The sequence below is a fragment of the Hylobates moloch genome, unplaced genomic scaffold (assembly GCF_009828535.3).
Source record: "Hylobates moloch isolate HMO894 unplaced genomic scaffold, HMol_V3 SCAFFOLD_7, whole genome shotgun sequence".
In the NCBI taxonomy this organism is placed as follows: domain Eukaryota; kingdom Metazoa; phylum Chordata; class Mammalia; order Primates; family Hylobatidae; genus Hylobates; species Hylobates moloch.
The window spans coordinates 55,063,567-55,079,280 of record NW_026652282.1 but is presented as its reverse complement, the minus strand read 5'-3'; the positions used below and the strand labels follow the sequence as shown (position 1 = coordinate 55,079,280).

The 15,714-nt window shown below is 44.1% G+C and overlaps 1 protein-coding gene across 1 annotated transcript in view; it reads right to left on the bottom strand.

Annotated features, from left to right (window-relative positions):
- Nucleotides 1–1,041: 1,041 nt before the first annotated feature.
- Nucleotides 1,042–15,714, bottom strand: part of AR (androgen receptor) — a 171,719-nt gene continuing 157,046 nt past the window's right edge. The window contains exons 4-8 of the mRNA XM_032757103.2: nucleotides 14,354–14,641; nucleotides 8,096–8,240; nucleotides 3,756–3,886; nucleotides 2,742–2,899; nucleotides 1,042–1,976 (exon numbers count right to left, since the gene is read on the bottom strand). Coding sequence (XP_032612994.1) covers nucleotides 1,821–1,976; nucleotides 2,742–2,899; nucleotides 3,756–3,886; nucleotides 8,096–8,240; nucleotides 14,354–14,641 — 878 coding nt within the window. The 3' untranslated portion in view covers nucleotides 1,042–1,820. The remainder of the gene's footprint in view (nucleotides 1,977–2,741; nucleotides 2,900–3,755; nucleotides 3,887–8,095; nucleotides 8,241–14,353; nucleotides 14,642–15,714) is intronic.

Below are 15,714 nucleotides of genomic sequence, written 5' to 3'. Positions count from 1 at the left end.
TCAGCAGCAGAGGAGGAAGATGAGTAAACTCACCAGATGGTGTCCATCTGGCTTTAGGCTTTGCCGCTGAAGATTTTAATTCAGTAGTCAGAGTCTCCTCTTTGTTCCTCTCTCTTCTCATGACTTCTGCAGGTGGATATGCTGGGTGGCAAGAAGAGCATTTGCAGGGTTTCTGGTTCTAGTGCCTTCATTCTTCCCACCCTGGTAATTGAGTTTTCTCTTCAACCCTGATCTGGGTAGCCCCTTTAGCTTCTCTAAAGAAGGAAGTGAGAACTTCTCCACTTGCTGGGAGGGTATCATCTCTGGGGGACAAGGGCAAGACGCCCAGCTTGTCTGATCCCTTTGATGCCTTCTTTCCAGTTTGTCTAAGGGCTCCAGCGATCTGACAGTTGGTAAGAAATCTTTGTGACTACTGGCATCTACAGATAGATGTCAGAGCTGTTGGCCTGCTAACCTTCTTGGTGGTGGGGGCTATTAACAGAGAATCTGTGAACATGCCCAAAAGAAGCAAACAGGCTTGATGACCATGGCCGAAATGCAGTGTGATGAAGTTCAGGCCCACAAAACACTGAAGGGAGGACATAAGGTGCTTGTGGCTTCACGGAATTTGGCAGAAAACTTCATTCAGGTCTTTTAAAGGTGGGGAAAAGGTAGTGGCAGTGAGAGTTTAACTATTCAGTCAGTGTCCTAAGCAGGAGAACAGCCAAGCTATCATTTTCTTCTCCTCTGGCGCCAGCTCCTCCCTGACTCACACATGAGAAAGCAGACCTGGATCCAAATAGGGCCTTACAAGGGGTTAAATCTCTGCTCTCCTTCTTCTCAGTGGTCAGACTTTTCTGTGGAAGTCGCCAAATTTTGGCTAAAGAGAACATTCAGTTCAAAGGTCTTAGAAAAACTATTGAAAGTCAATCTGAAGTTGGAGGCAGAGAGTGAGAGAGAAAAGGGTTTGGGGGTGAGGCATTAACATGCAGACAAATTTTCAACAACAAGCACATTTTCAGTATAATGAATTGCTCCACAGTTGAGCAGTCTAGCCCCCAGGGACCAAGGCTGTGGGCAGGTACTGATGCTCCACTGCCCTCCTTGTCCTCTCCTCTCTGTCCACCCCCCCGCCCAACTCAGCTCTGGGGTCACTCTGCCCTCTAATGGCAATAGCCATTGGCAGAAAATAAAGTCTCCCGTGGAGGGAGGAGATGAAAAAATCAGTAACTCCCCATGGGCCTGCAATTTTCACCTTCTTGTCATTATTGGCCTCTTTGGGGATTTCTGTATGTTTGTGTGTATGTATTTATTTATTTATTTATTTACTTATTTATTTATTTTTGAGGAAAAAACACTAGCACGGTTTTTTGGCTTATTTTTTGTTTTGTTTTTGCCTTTTTTTTGTTTGCTTGTTTTTGTTTTGATTTCCCCAGATAATCTTAGCTCTCTAAACTTCCCGTGGCATAAGATAAGTAAACGTTTGTGTGACTGGCACAGAGTAGTGCTGTAAACAAGCACAACTTGACACTGGGCCACAAGAGGATCATCACAGATTTAAAGGCATACAACACCATTCAAAACACAGATAGGAGCCACAATGGGGAGCAAAGTCTGAAGGTGCCATGGGAGGGTTAGATAGGGAGGGAAGAAGAAAAAAAGGAGAGAAAGAGAAAAAAAAAGCCCAGCAAATAGAATTCAGGAACATGTTCATGACAGACTGTACATCAATAGAGGAAATTCCCCAAGGCACTGCAGAGGAATAGTGCAGAGTTATAACAGGCAGAAGACATCTGAAAGGGGGCATGGGCTGGGGTGGGGAAATAGGGGTTTCCAATGCTTCACTGGGTGTGGAAATAGATGGGCTTGACTTTCCCAGAAAGGATCTTGGGCACTTGCACAGAGATGATCTCTGCCATCATTTCCGGAAAGTCCACGCTCACCATGTGTGACTTGATTAGCAGGTCAAAAGTGAACTGATGCAGCTCTCTCGCAATCTGTAGGGAACAATAAGAGGGAGAAAAACAGGGTTGACAAGGAGGTGGCCTCTGCTAGCCTCTTCCCCAACCTCTGATTTTGGGTCTTTCAGCCTTTTGTTTCTTCCCCCTTCCCTGTCCTTCCTTGGTCCTCCCTCATGAGGTCGTGTGTGTATGTGTGTGTGTGTGTGTGTGTGTGTGTGTATGTGTGTGTATGTGTGCGTGTATGTGTGTGTGTGTGTATGTGTGTGTGTGTATGTGTGTGTGTGTGTGTGTGTGAGAGAGAGAGAGAGAGAGAGAGAAATGGTCTCCATGGAGTCACTGAGGGCTCCCAAGAGATGTCTTATACCATTGTAAACTCTCTGACTCAAGACTTCTCCAGCTTGTGCTCTCACCCCAGCCTCCGCACTCCATCTCTCTCTCTGTGACACACACACACACACACACACACACACACACACAGACAAACTCACATGAACATGACTCAAAGAAGAGGGGAAAAATATCCATGTCTGTTTTGTCTGCCTAAGAATTCATCTGCAGCAAGTCCCTTCCCTGAGTCCCAACTGCTCCGTTCTCAACTCCTCCATCCCTTTCACAATATCCAGATGGGACACTGTGACCTGTCTTCTTTTTCTTCACCACATTTTCTTCCTGGACTACACTCAAAGCCAGAGGGGAATGGAAGCACCTCCCAACAGGTGGTGCCAGACTCTAGAGAAGCATATTATCATTGGCTCTATCAGGCTGTTCTCCCTGATAAAGCACCCTCCATCGTTTGCTTACAGGCTGCACGGAGTCCAGGAGCTTGGTGAGCTGGTAGAAGCGTCTTGAGCAGGATGTGGGATTTTTTCTTTTGCATGCAATGATACGATCGAGTTCCTTGATGTAGTTCATTCGAAGTTCATCAAAGAATTTTTGATTTTTCAGCCCATCCACTGGAACTGATGTGGGATGAAGACAGAATGGGGAGGGGAAGCATGCCCACGAAAGAGCATTAGACAAAGCACCAAGTTTTCTGACCACAAACTTGACCCCCACCCCCACAGGGAACTATCTACTTGGCTTCCTGTTAGTTGAAGTCTGTGTGCTTGGGGCCTTCAGTCTGTCAGGGAGATCTCAGGGGAAAGGATAGCTGGATCCGATCTGAAAGGAGTCAAGTAAATCAAATTTCCTGAACCTTTTCTTTTTCTACTCTTCTCAGATGCTCATTTTTCAGGACCTAAGCTTTTATGTCATTCACAGTCAAACCCTGATTTAGACAACTAAAACACATAGCTTTGAATATCAAATTTTGCCTTTCTCCCTCCGTAGGGGCTAAGAGAGGGCTCTTCTTAGAAAAGATATCAAAGAAAAGTGCCAAACAAATCCTATCTGAGTTGCTTACATAGACCTCCTCCTGTTGGCAGAAGAGGAAATCTTTCCAGGAGGAAATGCCTGTTGCTCTACTGCCCTGCAAGGAATACAAGGTGGTCCATGTCTGTTTCTATAGCAGAAGCTGTGGAAAAATTCAGAGACCTGCTGTAACCAGTCAAAAAGGCCTTGTCCCAAAGACAGACTGGGGATAGGTGGGGAATCCGATGGAGGTCGACTTCTAGCAAATAAATTGGCTTCTAGTCATAAAATTGTTTCTTGTTAGGAAAATGATGCTGAGAGAGAGTAGAGTGGGGATGGGGAGGAGGAATGAAGAAGGGAAATGTCCAGGAGCTGGCTTTTCCCTAATAATGTTTTAATGGCAAAAGTGGTCCTCTCTGAATCTCTGTGCCCTCAGGGACATTCCCTGCACTTCTAGGCACTTACTAATGCTGAAGAGTAGCAGTGCTTTCATGCACAGGAATTCCTGGGGGGTGATTTGGAGCCATCCAAACTCTTGAGAGAGGTGCCTCATTCGGACACACTGGCTGTACATCCGGGACTTGTGCATGCGGTACCTGGGAAGGAGATACATAGAGGAAAAAGGAATGAGGGGAAGCTTGCAATAAGCCCAGAGGGAATGTCTCTGATTGCCCTCCCTCCCCAGGTTTTCCGAGAAGAGCTTGCTGTTTCTCCTGCTGGTGCTCCAGGGACCAGGAAAAGGTTTTTTGTTTGTTTGTCTGTTTTTTTTTTCTCTCTCTCTCTCTCTTTTCCAAAATCCTGACACCCTGATAACTACTCATCTTCTCTGGCCAGGATATGGGTTAGCACATGGAATTTCCAGGTCTCTGTGCCCCTTCTGTTTTCTGAGTCAGGCACAGGAAAGCCTAACCAAATGAACACAATGGGGCAGGCACATGGTCTCCCTGACTACAGTTCTAATATCTCAGCTACAGCCAGAACGAGAACCTGCCTTCCAGGCAGCTCAACATGAAGGATTTTTAGGAGAAGCCCCAGTAGTCAGCTCTTAACATCAGGACACCAAGATTTGCAAATGACCCGAAGTGTTTGGTCATCCTGTTGACCCCTTTGCCTCTGGCCTGGAATACTAGAAATTTAATATTTATTCAAAAACTCCCAGTGAAGGAGATTCCACATTGTTCTTTCAAAACGAGTTCCAACGTTAAATCTGCCAGGGAGTGTTTTTGAATGTCTAATTTAAATGTCCCCTGCTGAAGGGGAGCCCATTCCCTCATATGCTGGCTGCTCCTTACCACAGTTTGGAAACTGTAGACATATGTGAGTTGCATTTATTATAGTCACTTCTGAACAGATCACCACATTATCACCTGTAAATTATATGGGGAAGTGGCCAATGCTTGGCCAGCTTTTCAAGGAAGAGCAACCTCTCGATTCCATGCCTGACCATGGCATACCTCTAAGAGAAGACACAGCATCCTCATGCTAGTAGGCCTTCCAGTTTTCAGCACTTCAAAAATAGTGTGTGTGTGTGTGTGTGTGTGTGTAAGACAGAAATTGATTGTGCAGCATGTGCAGAAAGGGAAGGAAATTTGACACCCACTTAAGTGGTGAGGACAAAGACCTCCCAGATGGAGCCTAAAGGCTACGGTTTGACATTTTGGTTTCCAAGCCACTAGCCTACTCCATAGGATGAGCAGGACTGGTATTGTCTGGGTGGAAGCTCAGCATCCTATCTCAGAGAGATCTTGGCTGTCCTGGAGAAAGAGAGAAGGGGGCAGACGGTGTAGAATTATTCAACTCAGGCTGAAGCCCAATTAGAAAGAGGAAGTGTTTAGATGGTATCACAGATCAATTGAGCAGAACAGTGTTGCTCCAAGCTCTTTCAACGTAGAGAATTTTTTAGTAAGATTGGCTGACCCTGAGGTCTGGCCCTGCTCCAGTCTCCAATGTACTTTCCCACCTCTGTTGATGACAATGCTGCAATCTTTTTTACCATTGAAATCACAATGCTGGAATGAGGATTCCTTTAACATTGCTGCAGGCCTCAGGGGCAGAAAAAGTGGGGAATGGAGGAAAGAGAAGGGGAAAGGAAAAGGAAGAAATTCATACGGGAAGGGGAAAAGAAAGGGGGAAAAGGGGAAAAAATACTAGGGAGACAGTTAAAGGAAGGAAGAGAGAGGAGAATGGAGGGTACAAAGATGAGGCAGGAATGGAATTTAGGAAGAGAGCAGGGTTGGTGGGAGTGCAAGAGAGAAAATAAGAGGAGAAAAGAAGATTGGAAAACACTGAGCACAGTGCCTGACACATAGCAGGTGTTCAATAAATGACATGTAGAAAGGTGCTATTATAATACTCTTCAGCAGTCTCCAGATAAAATTTGCGGCACATAGAAGTTCAGTAATTTGCCCAAGGTCACACAGCTAAGGTTCAAGCTCATTATCCTCACAACATGTGATCTCTACAAAGAGAGAAAGAAAGAAAAAAAAATAGGACTGGTAATAGAGTTTGGTGTTGAAGAGATCAGTAAATGGGTTGACCTACACTGAACAAGTTCTTATCTCTCTCTTTGGGTCTGAGGCTCCCCATTAGCACCTTAGGGAGGCTGGCAGGGATTAGTCGCTCTCAACTGGAGAGTACTGCCTCTTCAGTGAGTGTCAGAAATGTGTGGGAGCAGTTTGGGCTGTCAGAATGACTGGAATCCTATTTGGTATAGAGTAGGCCAGTGCCAGATATGTTAACCATATTCTACACAATGACAAAATTATTTTTCCCAATATGTCAACAGAATCCATGTTGAGAAACACTTATCTAGATGTTTGTAGACACCCTGAGAGCTCTAACATAGTGGCTTCCTACCGGAGGAATAGAAGTCCTATTGTTTCAGGAGCCCTGGGTTTGATGGGTCTAGGTCTCTGACCCTGTAGGGAGGCCTTTTTATAAGGTGAACAAGACTGGACCAGGAAGCTGAGGTGGGATGCCACATGCTTACTCAGAGGTAGAGAAGGAAATGAGGATTTAGAGAACAACCAGTTATCACCTTTCAAAGCTCCAAAGGTCTCAGGGCTCTGGGGAAGGTAGAGCAGGTGCTCATGGAGTTGATTCAACTGCTTAAGGGCAGCAGGGGTTTAAGGATGGGAGATGAACAGTTAGGGGGCTTTTCAAGGCCTGCCCCAGAAGATGGCATCATAGGCAACTTTGTGCAGGTCTGAAAACCTCAAAGTAGTTTGTGCCAAAAGCCTAGTGGTTATTCTTAGCTTTTGGCTACCAGGCTGGCAGGGCTGGGAGAGGGCAGCTGGGGACGTTCACTCTCCCTCGCATTGCAGTGCTGTACTGGAAGGAACCACTGGCCTGTAGATTTTATTTTAAGACTCTTCTGGGTTAGAGGGCTGAAGAGGGGGGAAGGTCAATTCCTGTCCTGACTGGAAGGATTCTCTGTGGTGAGACTAGCTCAAGGTCCTTGGGAAGATTTCTCTGGCCAGCTCCATTCACAATGCCATTGAGGGACCTCATACAGCAGACATAGAAAAGATTATCATGCCCGGCTGAGGTGGGCAGATCATGAGGTCAGGAGTTCGCGACCAGCCTGGCTAACATGGTGAAATCCCGTCTCTACCAAAAATACAAAAATTAGCTGGACACGGTGGCGGGCATCTATAATCCCAGCTACTCGGGAAGCTGAGGCAGGAGAATTGCTTGAACCAGGGAGGTGGAGGTTGCATGGGCCGAGATCATTGCGCCACTGCCCTCCAGCCTGGGTGGCAGAGCAAAACCCCATCTCGGGGAAAAAAAATGTATCATTATTAGGGAAAGGGTGAATCAGAAAGGGACTTTTTTTTTTCTTCTTGCCTACTATGGGCCAGACATTCCACATCTGTCAGTTCCCATTTAGTTATCATAAGAAATTACTTATGAAGGTTCTGTTATCATTAATGGATGAATAAATTGAGGGTCAGAAAAGTTAAGGGTCTTTCCCAAAGATGCTGATTAAGAAAATAGTAGAACCGAGATTTTAGTGGAGAAAAATGTAATTCTAAAATCTGAGCCACTGGCCAAATTCATGATGTTATATAGAGCTGGTGGCAGGGCAGGTATTAATTAAAGCTGTTTAAGGGAAGGAAAATGGCAGTACCAAGGTCACGCAGCCAGAGAGTGGTAGAGGTACTCCTCCCCATCAGTTACCACCATGACGCAGAAGAGCTGAGATTGACAGGGGCATACATTTGAATCTTGTCTCCAACAGGCACTAGCTCTGTGACTTTGGGTGAGTCACTTTATTTTGCTGAGCCTGACTTTCCCCATCCATAAAAAAAATAGTGTTATCTATAAAAAGGGGAGGTCAGGTCACCATGAGGACTCAATGAGATAGGATTTAGAAAGTATCTAGCATAGTCTTGGCACAAACTAGTTGCTCAGCAAATGGTGACTAGCAGTAGCCTTTGGTGGTAGCAAAAGAACCCAAGAAACTTCAGCCCTTAAAGCCAGAGTCTTTCTGCCTCTTTTATATGTGAAGGGGAGGAATCTTTCCATCTGGTTCTGAGATAAGCTGCGAAGCAGACCAGAAACATGACCAGGATTGGTTCTTGGGTGCGTAAGGGGTAGTCTCAGCACCATCTTCCTCGGCTCCTACCTGTTGGCTGAAAGCCAGGGCAAAGCCGCCTCATACTGGATTGGCTGGCTGGGGCATCCACTGCAACAACTGCAGGTCAAATGAGCTAAGCTTCACTGTCACCCCATCACCATCACCACCAACCGGGTCTGGCCAAGCTGCTGTATTTTAGTGAGGTCTGGGCCCCAGGAGCACTTACTCATTGAAAACCAGATCAGGGGCGAAGTAGAGCATCCTGGAGTTGACATTGGTGAAGGATCGCCAGCCCATGGCAAACACCATGAGCCCCATCCAGGAGTACTGAATGACAGCCATCTGGTCGTCCACGTGTAAGTTGCGGAAGCCTGGAGAAGAAGAGGCAGAGGCAGTGGTCAGTCTGGGTACTGACGGGCTAAGCTAAGTCTGAGCCCCTGTTGGGCAGAGATGCTCTGGCATTTGGGCATCCCCTAAGATCCCCAGGGACCATCCAGGCTGGCCACTAAGGAGTGGTGGGGAAAAGCACAAACTATATGGTGAGGAGGATAATATTCCTTATCCTCCCTACTTCACTGAGCTGCTCAAATGAGATGATGATGGAGACAAAAAGGGCATTGTCAGTCGTAAGAGAAAAATAATCTAACACTTATTGACTGCTTATATGAGCGAACTCTTTTTTTCTTTTGATTTCTATTGGATTGCTGTTTTTTTAAAAAATTAAAAATTATTTTGGGTACATGATAGTTGTATGTATTTATGGGGTATATTTAACTCTTTTCTAAGCACTTTACTTATATTATCTCATTTAATATTCACAACAATGAGTAAAGTAGATACTATTATTATCTCCATTCTGTGAACTAGTACAAGTGAGTCAGAGACAGGTTAAGGAACTTGTCCAAGATCATACAGCTAGTAATTGGCAGACCAAGTTACAAAGCAAAGCAGTCAGATTCCAAGGTCTGTGCTCTTGATCACTCCACCTTTCCGAAGATGCAGTTTAACAATCATTTCTGCCACATAAGCAGCAGTTTTCACTTTACAAAGCTGTTTTTCAGCTATGATCCGGCTTGACCCTTCTAACAACCCTGGGAGATGGATATTACATACAGTGTACAGTGTATGGGGAGATGTCTTGACAGCCACTGCCTCCTGTTCACCACTTTCATGTTCCCTCTCTTGCGTCCATCCCTCTTTCTGCCTGGCACTTCCTCTCCATTCTTTTCTACTCAATAGGTACCCTGGCCCTACTAGTTTCCCACCCTACTACCATCCCCATCTTACTGCCATCATTATACGTGAATAGGCCCTTTATGACCTGCCTACCTAGACTGATCTCTTGCCACTTGCCCTCTCACATGCCTCTATATCTCTGTTATCTCTGCACAGGCAGTTACTTTTGCCTAGAATGCATTCCTCCTTCTCAGGCCTTTCATCCGGTAAACACCTACTCATCTTTCAAGTCTTCACTCAAAGGCTACCTCTTCTGTGAAGCCTTTTCCAACTCATCCAAGAAGGAGGCTTAAAGACTCTTCTTTTACATTCTCATTGCACCTTGTGTAGCCTCACCCAATTATAGCACTCATTACACAGCATTGAAGTCTGTGTATATACATGTCTGTCTCCCCCACAAGACTTGGAGCTTCTTGAAGACAGGGACCATATCTTCGTATTTATCTTTACCTCCCTAGTACTTAGTACAGTCCACTTATTTGAGTGGGCACTTAAGAAATATTACCTAAGGCCGGGCGCGGTGGCTCACGCCTGTAATCCCAGCACTTTGGGAGGCCGAGGCAGGCGGATCACGAGGTCAGGAGATCAAGACCATCCTGGCTAACACAGTGAAACCCCGTCTCTACTAAAAATACAAAAAAATTAGCCGGGCGTGGTGGCGGGTGCCTGTAGTCCCAGCTACTCGGGAGGCTGAGGCAGGAGAATGGCGCAAACCCGGGAGGTGGAGCTTGCAGTGAGCTGAGATCATGCCACTGCACTCCAGCCTGGGTGACAGAGCGAGACTCTGTCTCAAAAAAAAAAAAAAAAAAAGAAAGAAAGAAAAAGAAATATTACCTAAACAAATGGCCTAAAGACCCCCAATTTTTTTTCCTTTTGTAAAATGAGAATTAAATGATCTCCAAATTACCTCCCTTAAGCTGAGAGCAGAGGCTCCCAGATGCTACCTCTACAATAATACACAGGTAGAACAGACATGGCCATGTTCTCCTGGAGGTTTTGAAACAGTTGGATGCTTAAAGTTATAAAGGCATCACCTCAGAGCTCGTCCCTACCAACATTCTCTCTTCTCACCAACAAATCCAGAATTATCTGAAATTTTGTCATCATACCTCATTAGGAATGCTTCCCCAAATTTAGATCAAACTTCTCACTTTCCTGTTGATGACCTAATTTAACTCTCACAATAATCCCAGAGGTTAGGTGATGTGACACTTATTTTACCAACAAGGAACATGAGGGCCAGAGAAATAAACTGACTTACCCAAGGTCATATGGTTTATATGTGGCTGAACTAATACTAGGACCCAGGTGTTCTGATTATCTTCTCCAGTGTTTTTTCTACTCCACTGCTGAAGGTTACATCTCAGGAACTACCAAGGTCACCAGCTTTTGTCAGCCATAGGATCAGATCTGAAGTCTACATTATCCAGACACATTGTTCTGCTTGGTTGGTCCCTGTCCACTCATATAGCCCCATTTCCCTGTTCTTTTCTTTTAGATCCTAGGCCTTCCAGGTATCAAGGATTCTGGAGTCCCTCATCTTAGCAGTCTTAGCTCCCAGGCCTGTGCTTCCCACCTTCACTGTAATGACACGCTGACAGACCGGCTGGAGCCTCAGATCCGAGTAGTTCCTGCCTGGAACCCTTCTGTAGCACAGAATGCCTTGGACTAACCCTTCTCAGTAGGAAATAAGAAGCAGGGTCTAACCATGTAGCAACCAAGGATCTCTTAGAGAAGAGGCCTGGGAGGTTGAACCCTGAATATCTTGGGTAGGAGGCAGTGGGGAGCAAGAAAAGCTTTTGGCTGGTGAACCTTGGTCTTCTGGTGGAATGTGTGAATGTGAAGGCACATGGCAGGATGAGAATTAAATTGTACAGGTATCAAGCAAATTGTCCATACTGATGCTTATTTTTTTCTCCCTAAAATGCCACCGAACTAACAAAGAGGAGAGAAAAGGGAAAGCTTAATTTAGCCATAATATTAATTAACCGCCCTTAATGAGAGCTGCTTAGCACTCAAACCCAGTAACTGTGCACATATCAGCAATATGGCTGGCTAATCTCCCTAGAGTCTAATCTGATTATAATACCTGACTCTGTTCTCTAATGCCCAATCTCTGAAGTAGCCAACATGACTATCAAGGGACTACTGGAGGAAAGAGTAGCTGCAATCCTACAGATTTCCTTAAGTATGCATTCACTCAACACCCATTTGCCACTGTGTTAGGCTGTTCTGGAGTAACAGACAGGAGTCATTCTCAGGTTTTGAAACACATTAAACAGGCTAGGGAGCAGAAGCAGTTTCTCTGAGACTCTATTTTCTCACTAGAATCCAATTGACATCATATTTTTTTTCATGTGCAGCAGAAACTTGTAGTCTCCTGTCTAGTCTGGGAGAATGGGCTCAAAGAAAGGCCAGTTTGGAAATCTTTGCTGCTGTAGTATCTCTGCCAGCCGAGGTCTTCAGAGAAGACAATTTCACCTTGGGGTCCATGCATGAGCTTCTAGGCAAGGCAAGTGGTAGCTAAAATTGAGTTTCATGAAAGCAGTGGCTTAGCATTCAAGTTTCATAATAATAAACCACCATTTACAGAGCATCAACTATGTTTCAGGCTACCTTACTAGGTGCTCTTTATACATAATCTTTTTGTTGACAACAATTTGAAAGGTAGCGATTATTCTATCATCTTACAAATGAGGACACAGAAGCACAGAGAAGACATGTGATTTGCTCAAGGTCACAGAACTAGTCCATAGCTAGGATTCCAAACCAGATAAATTTGATTCTAAATATACTGTGCACACCCGGTCTACTCACCCACTCCAAATTAACAGTTATCATTTATTAATGTGCCAGGTACTCTGCTAGGCAATTTTCATACATCATTACTGTCACAGAAAACTTGCAACAAAATTTATCTTATTGGGGCCTAGCACAGTTCATCTTACAGGTCAAGAACTCAATCTATTGAATTAGCGAATTACTTGAACTTGTAGGTAATTACAGATAATATGAAGAACAGTTCTTGTGAATGTGGTAATTGGCTTTCTTTTGAAGCTATTCTTTTAAAAGACTTGGGGTCAGAGATCATTTAGTCTGGCAAGCTAGATGGTGAACTGATATTGGCTTGCAGATTTGTTAATGTAAGGGGAGGGGGCTTTCCAGCTTGGCGGTTGGGCCAAGGAAAGCCCCAGTGATCCCAAGTCATACAAATTCTGCTATAGTGTTTTGCACTAGGTTATTGTCAAGATAACCAATTTAGAAACCCGAAGGTCTAGGTCAAGTTCTGGTTCCATGTGTTAAGTGACCAAATGCAGCAAGTTAGTTAACCTCTTTGAGCCTTGGCATGTGAAATGGAAATAATAGTCTCTATGATTCATAGAATTGTTGTGAAGATTAAGTGGAATCATATATATGAAAAAGCTCTGTAGCCTATAAAATAAGTGTTTGGAAACTGCTTGGGAAGATTAAACTTTGAATCTCTGTCAAACACATGATATCAACATATCCAGATGAAAAAGTGATAAGAATTAAAGCAACCTTCTCCTTTTTCTTTTTTATATTTTTCCTCTCTGTGTGAACCTTCTGTTTTGGCACAGAACATATCCAGTCAGAGTCCTGAGGTTTCCATCCCAGTGTTCTTATTGGCTAGTCAACCTCAGCTTCCCAAGCTGAGAAGGTATAAGAGATGGTTAGGGCTGTGACCAGGCCCTGTGAGGTGGAAATACAATACTTGACAGCCAACATGTAATGTCTTCAAATGCAACAAGCCCACAGTATGACCCAAGTGGCCTTCAATGAAGACTTGGCCCCTCACTGTAAAGCCCAGAGCTACAGAACTGCAGTGGTGCTACAGCCTACAGGTGGAGTGGAATAAAGAGAGAATTTGGAATCAGGAGGGAACCTGGGCTCAAGTTCTGGTCCTGCTATTTTCTGACTATGTAACTATAGGCCAATCACATCATTCTCACAGCTTCCCTATTTGGTCTGTAAAATAAGAGAAAGAATCTCATTTTATAGGATTCCTATAAGAATAATTCAGGTAATACATACAAAACTGCTCTGTTCACTATAAATTTCTACCTGAATGGCAGTTATTATTGAAAGGCAGGTTAATCTTTGACTCCACAAGAGAAGGTTTGGTTGTTGTTATTTCAAAAGAGTCTTTGAATCATAATTGCAGGATTAGGAGAACCTTTAAAGGGCATATACTTCACTGGTTTTCAAACTGTGTTCCTTGGAGCCCTAAGATTTTGCAAGAGTGACCTAGGGCTTCCCTGGGATAGAGAGAAAGAGGCTGAACTGGTGAGGCCCAAGCTACAGGCTCTGGCTTTAAATAAACTAGCTCCACTTGTATCTGTGTACAATTCTTTTGAGAAATAAAGCACTTAGCTGCTAAAGGAAAGTTTGTAAATCATTGGATAGAGGATCTCTAAGAATTCCTTAAGCTGTAATATTTTAATAACCAGACTTGTTTAAACAACAGATCACATAAGAAAGAAGTGAGTTCCCCGTCACTGAGGAACTTCTGTTATCCAACTTTTGTTAGACCAATACTTGGTAATTCTTTCACTATTACCTAATCTTTCCGCCCATTATGATTCCTTAGGTAGTTTAAGGTGCACAAAGCATTCCTTGAAGCAAAAACTGAAAACCATCAATTTGATACAAACCATGCTTTATACATTATACAGATAGAGAAATTGGGACCCAGAAGGGGAAGGGATCACACAGTAAGTTACTAGCAGAGCTAAGAGTAGACCCGAAGTGTTCTGATTCCCAACTTGATGTTCTTTCCACCATACCACATTATGAGAGTTCCCATGATATAGCTCCTAAAGATGACACTGAAGACAGAATGTCAGTCAAGCTAGAGATTATCTTTGGGGTTAGCCTGTGTGTGCAAATATAAAAGAGCATCCTAAGGCATATATGGGTATGTCTATGTGATTTGTGATTAATGGAAAATTTTCTGACCATTTTTGTGAGTTGAATGTGAAAGCATGACTGCTGTGCATCAATGTGGGCCACATAAGACATCCTATAATACTATCTTTCTCTTTGTTTTCTGAGTCTCGATTCCTGTATGTTTAAAGTGAGACTTATAACAATCCCTCTCCCACAGGGTTATGATGAAGACTTGCCTGAGTTCATGGGCAGAAAAGCACCAGACATGGTGGCTGGTCCATAGGAGCATTCACTAAATATGATCCCCCTTATCTCATGCTCCTACTTCCCTTTTCCTTACCAGGCAAGGCCTTGGCCCACTTGACCACATGTACAAGCTGTCTCTCTCCCAGTTCATTGAGGCTAGAGAGCAAGGCTGCAAAGGAGTCGGGCTGGTTGTTGTCGTGTCCAGCACACACTACACCTGGCTCAATGGCTTCCAGGACATTCAGAAAGATGGGCTGACATTCATAGCCTTCAATGTGTGACACTGTCAGCTTCTGTGTTGTCTCCTCAGTGGGGCTGGTGGTGCTGGAAGCCTCTCCTTCCTCCTGTAGTTTCAGATTACCAAGTTTCTTCAGTTTCCGGGCTATTGGGAAGGAAGGGAAACTTGAATTTATCATCAGTGGTCAAAAACACACAATGTAACTACCTTTTTAGAAAAACTGCCCTAGCTAAGAAAGTCATCATTCTCCCTGGTCACAGACTCTAAACTCCTTAAGGACAAGTGCTCATTCAACACTGGTTAAATGTATAATTCATCATCCCAAATGCCTGCTAAACCCCAATTTTTCATAGCTTGCAGAGGAAAACTCTGATTCTTGCGCCAGACCAACCTAGCATAACCTTGGATTCAGCTCTGCCTGAATGCAGCCTTCAGTATTCATACCTGGAACTTTAACTCATTTACTAATATATTAATGATTCATTTTCATTCATTCATTCAGCAGATATCCATTGTTAGACCTTTGCTTCTGGGTGACAGAAAAGACACAGGCCCTGGCCCAGTCTGGTAGGCTGGCCACAATCAATTCTAGAAAACGTCAGACTGGAAAATGCTGCAATGGAGGTATCAACAAAATAGGAAAACGCTAATCTTTTTACACAGGAGGGTTTAGAAAATGCTTTATATGGAAGATAGTATTTGACCTAGAATTTGAAGATTGATGAAGATTTCACCAGGCAAAGGTGGGCAGAAAGGGCATAAACAAAAGCACCAAGGAGTGGTCGGGGAACAACTAGACACTAGTATGGCTGAAACATACGTTGCATATATGGGAAAGTGGTTAATAATAAGGTTGAAAGCAAAGATGGTGCTTGATTTTGAAGGAGCATGTATATCATATTAAGAAATTTGGCTGGGTAAGGTGGTTCATGCCTATAATCCCAGCATTTTGGGAGGCTGAGATGGAAGGAGTGCTTGAGGCCAGGAGCTCAAGATCAGCCTGAGCAACACCACAAGACAATATACCATCTCCACAAAAAAATAGTAAAAAACCAAATTAGCTGGATCTGGTGATGCACATCTGTAGTCTCTGCTACTCAGGAGGCAGAGGTGGAAGGATTGCTTGAGCCCAGGGGTTCCAGGCTGCAGTGGGCTATGATAGTGCCACTGACGCTCTAGCGTGGGTGACATTGTAAAACACTGTCTCTAAAAAAATA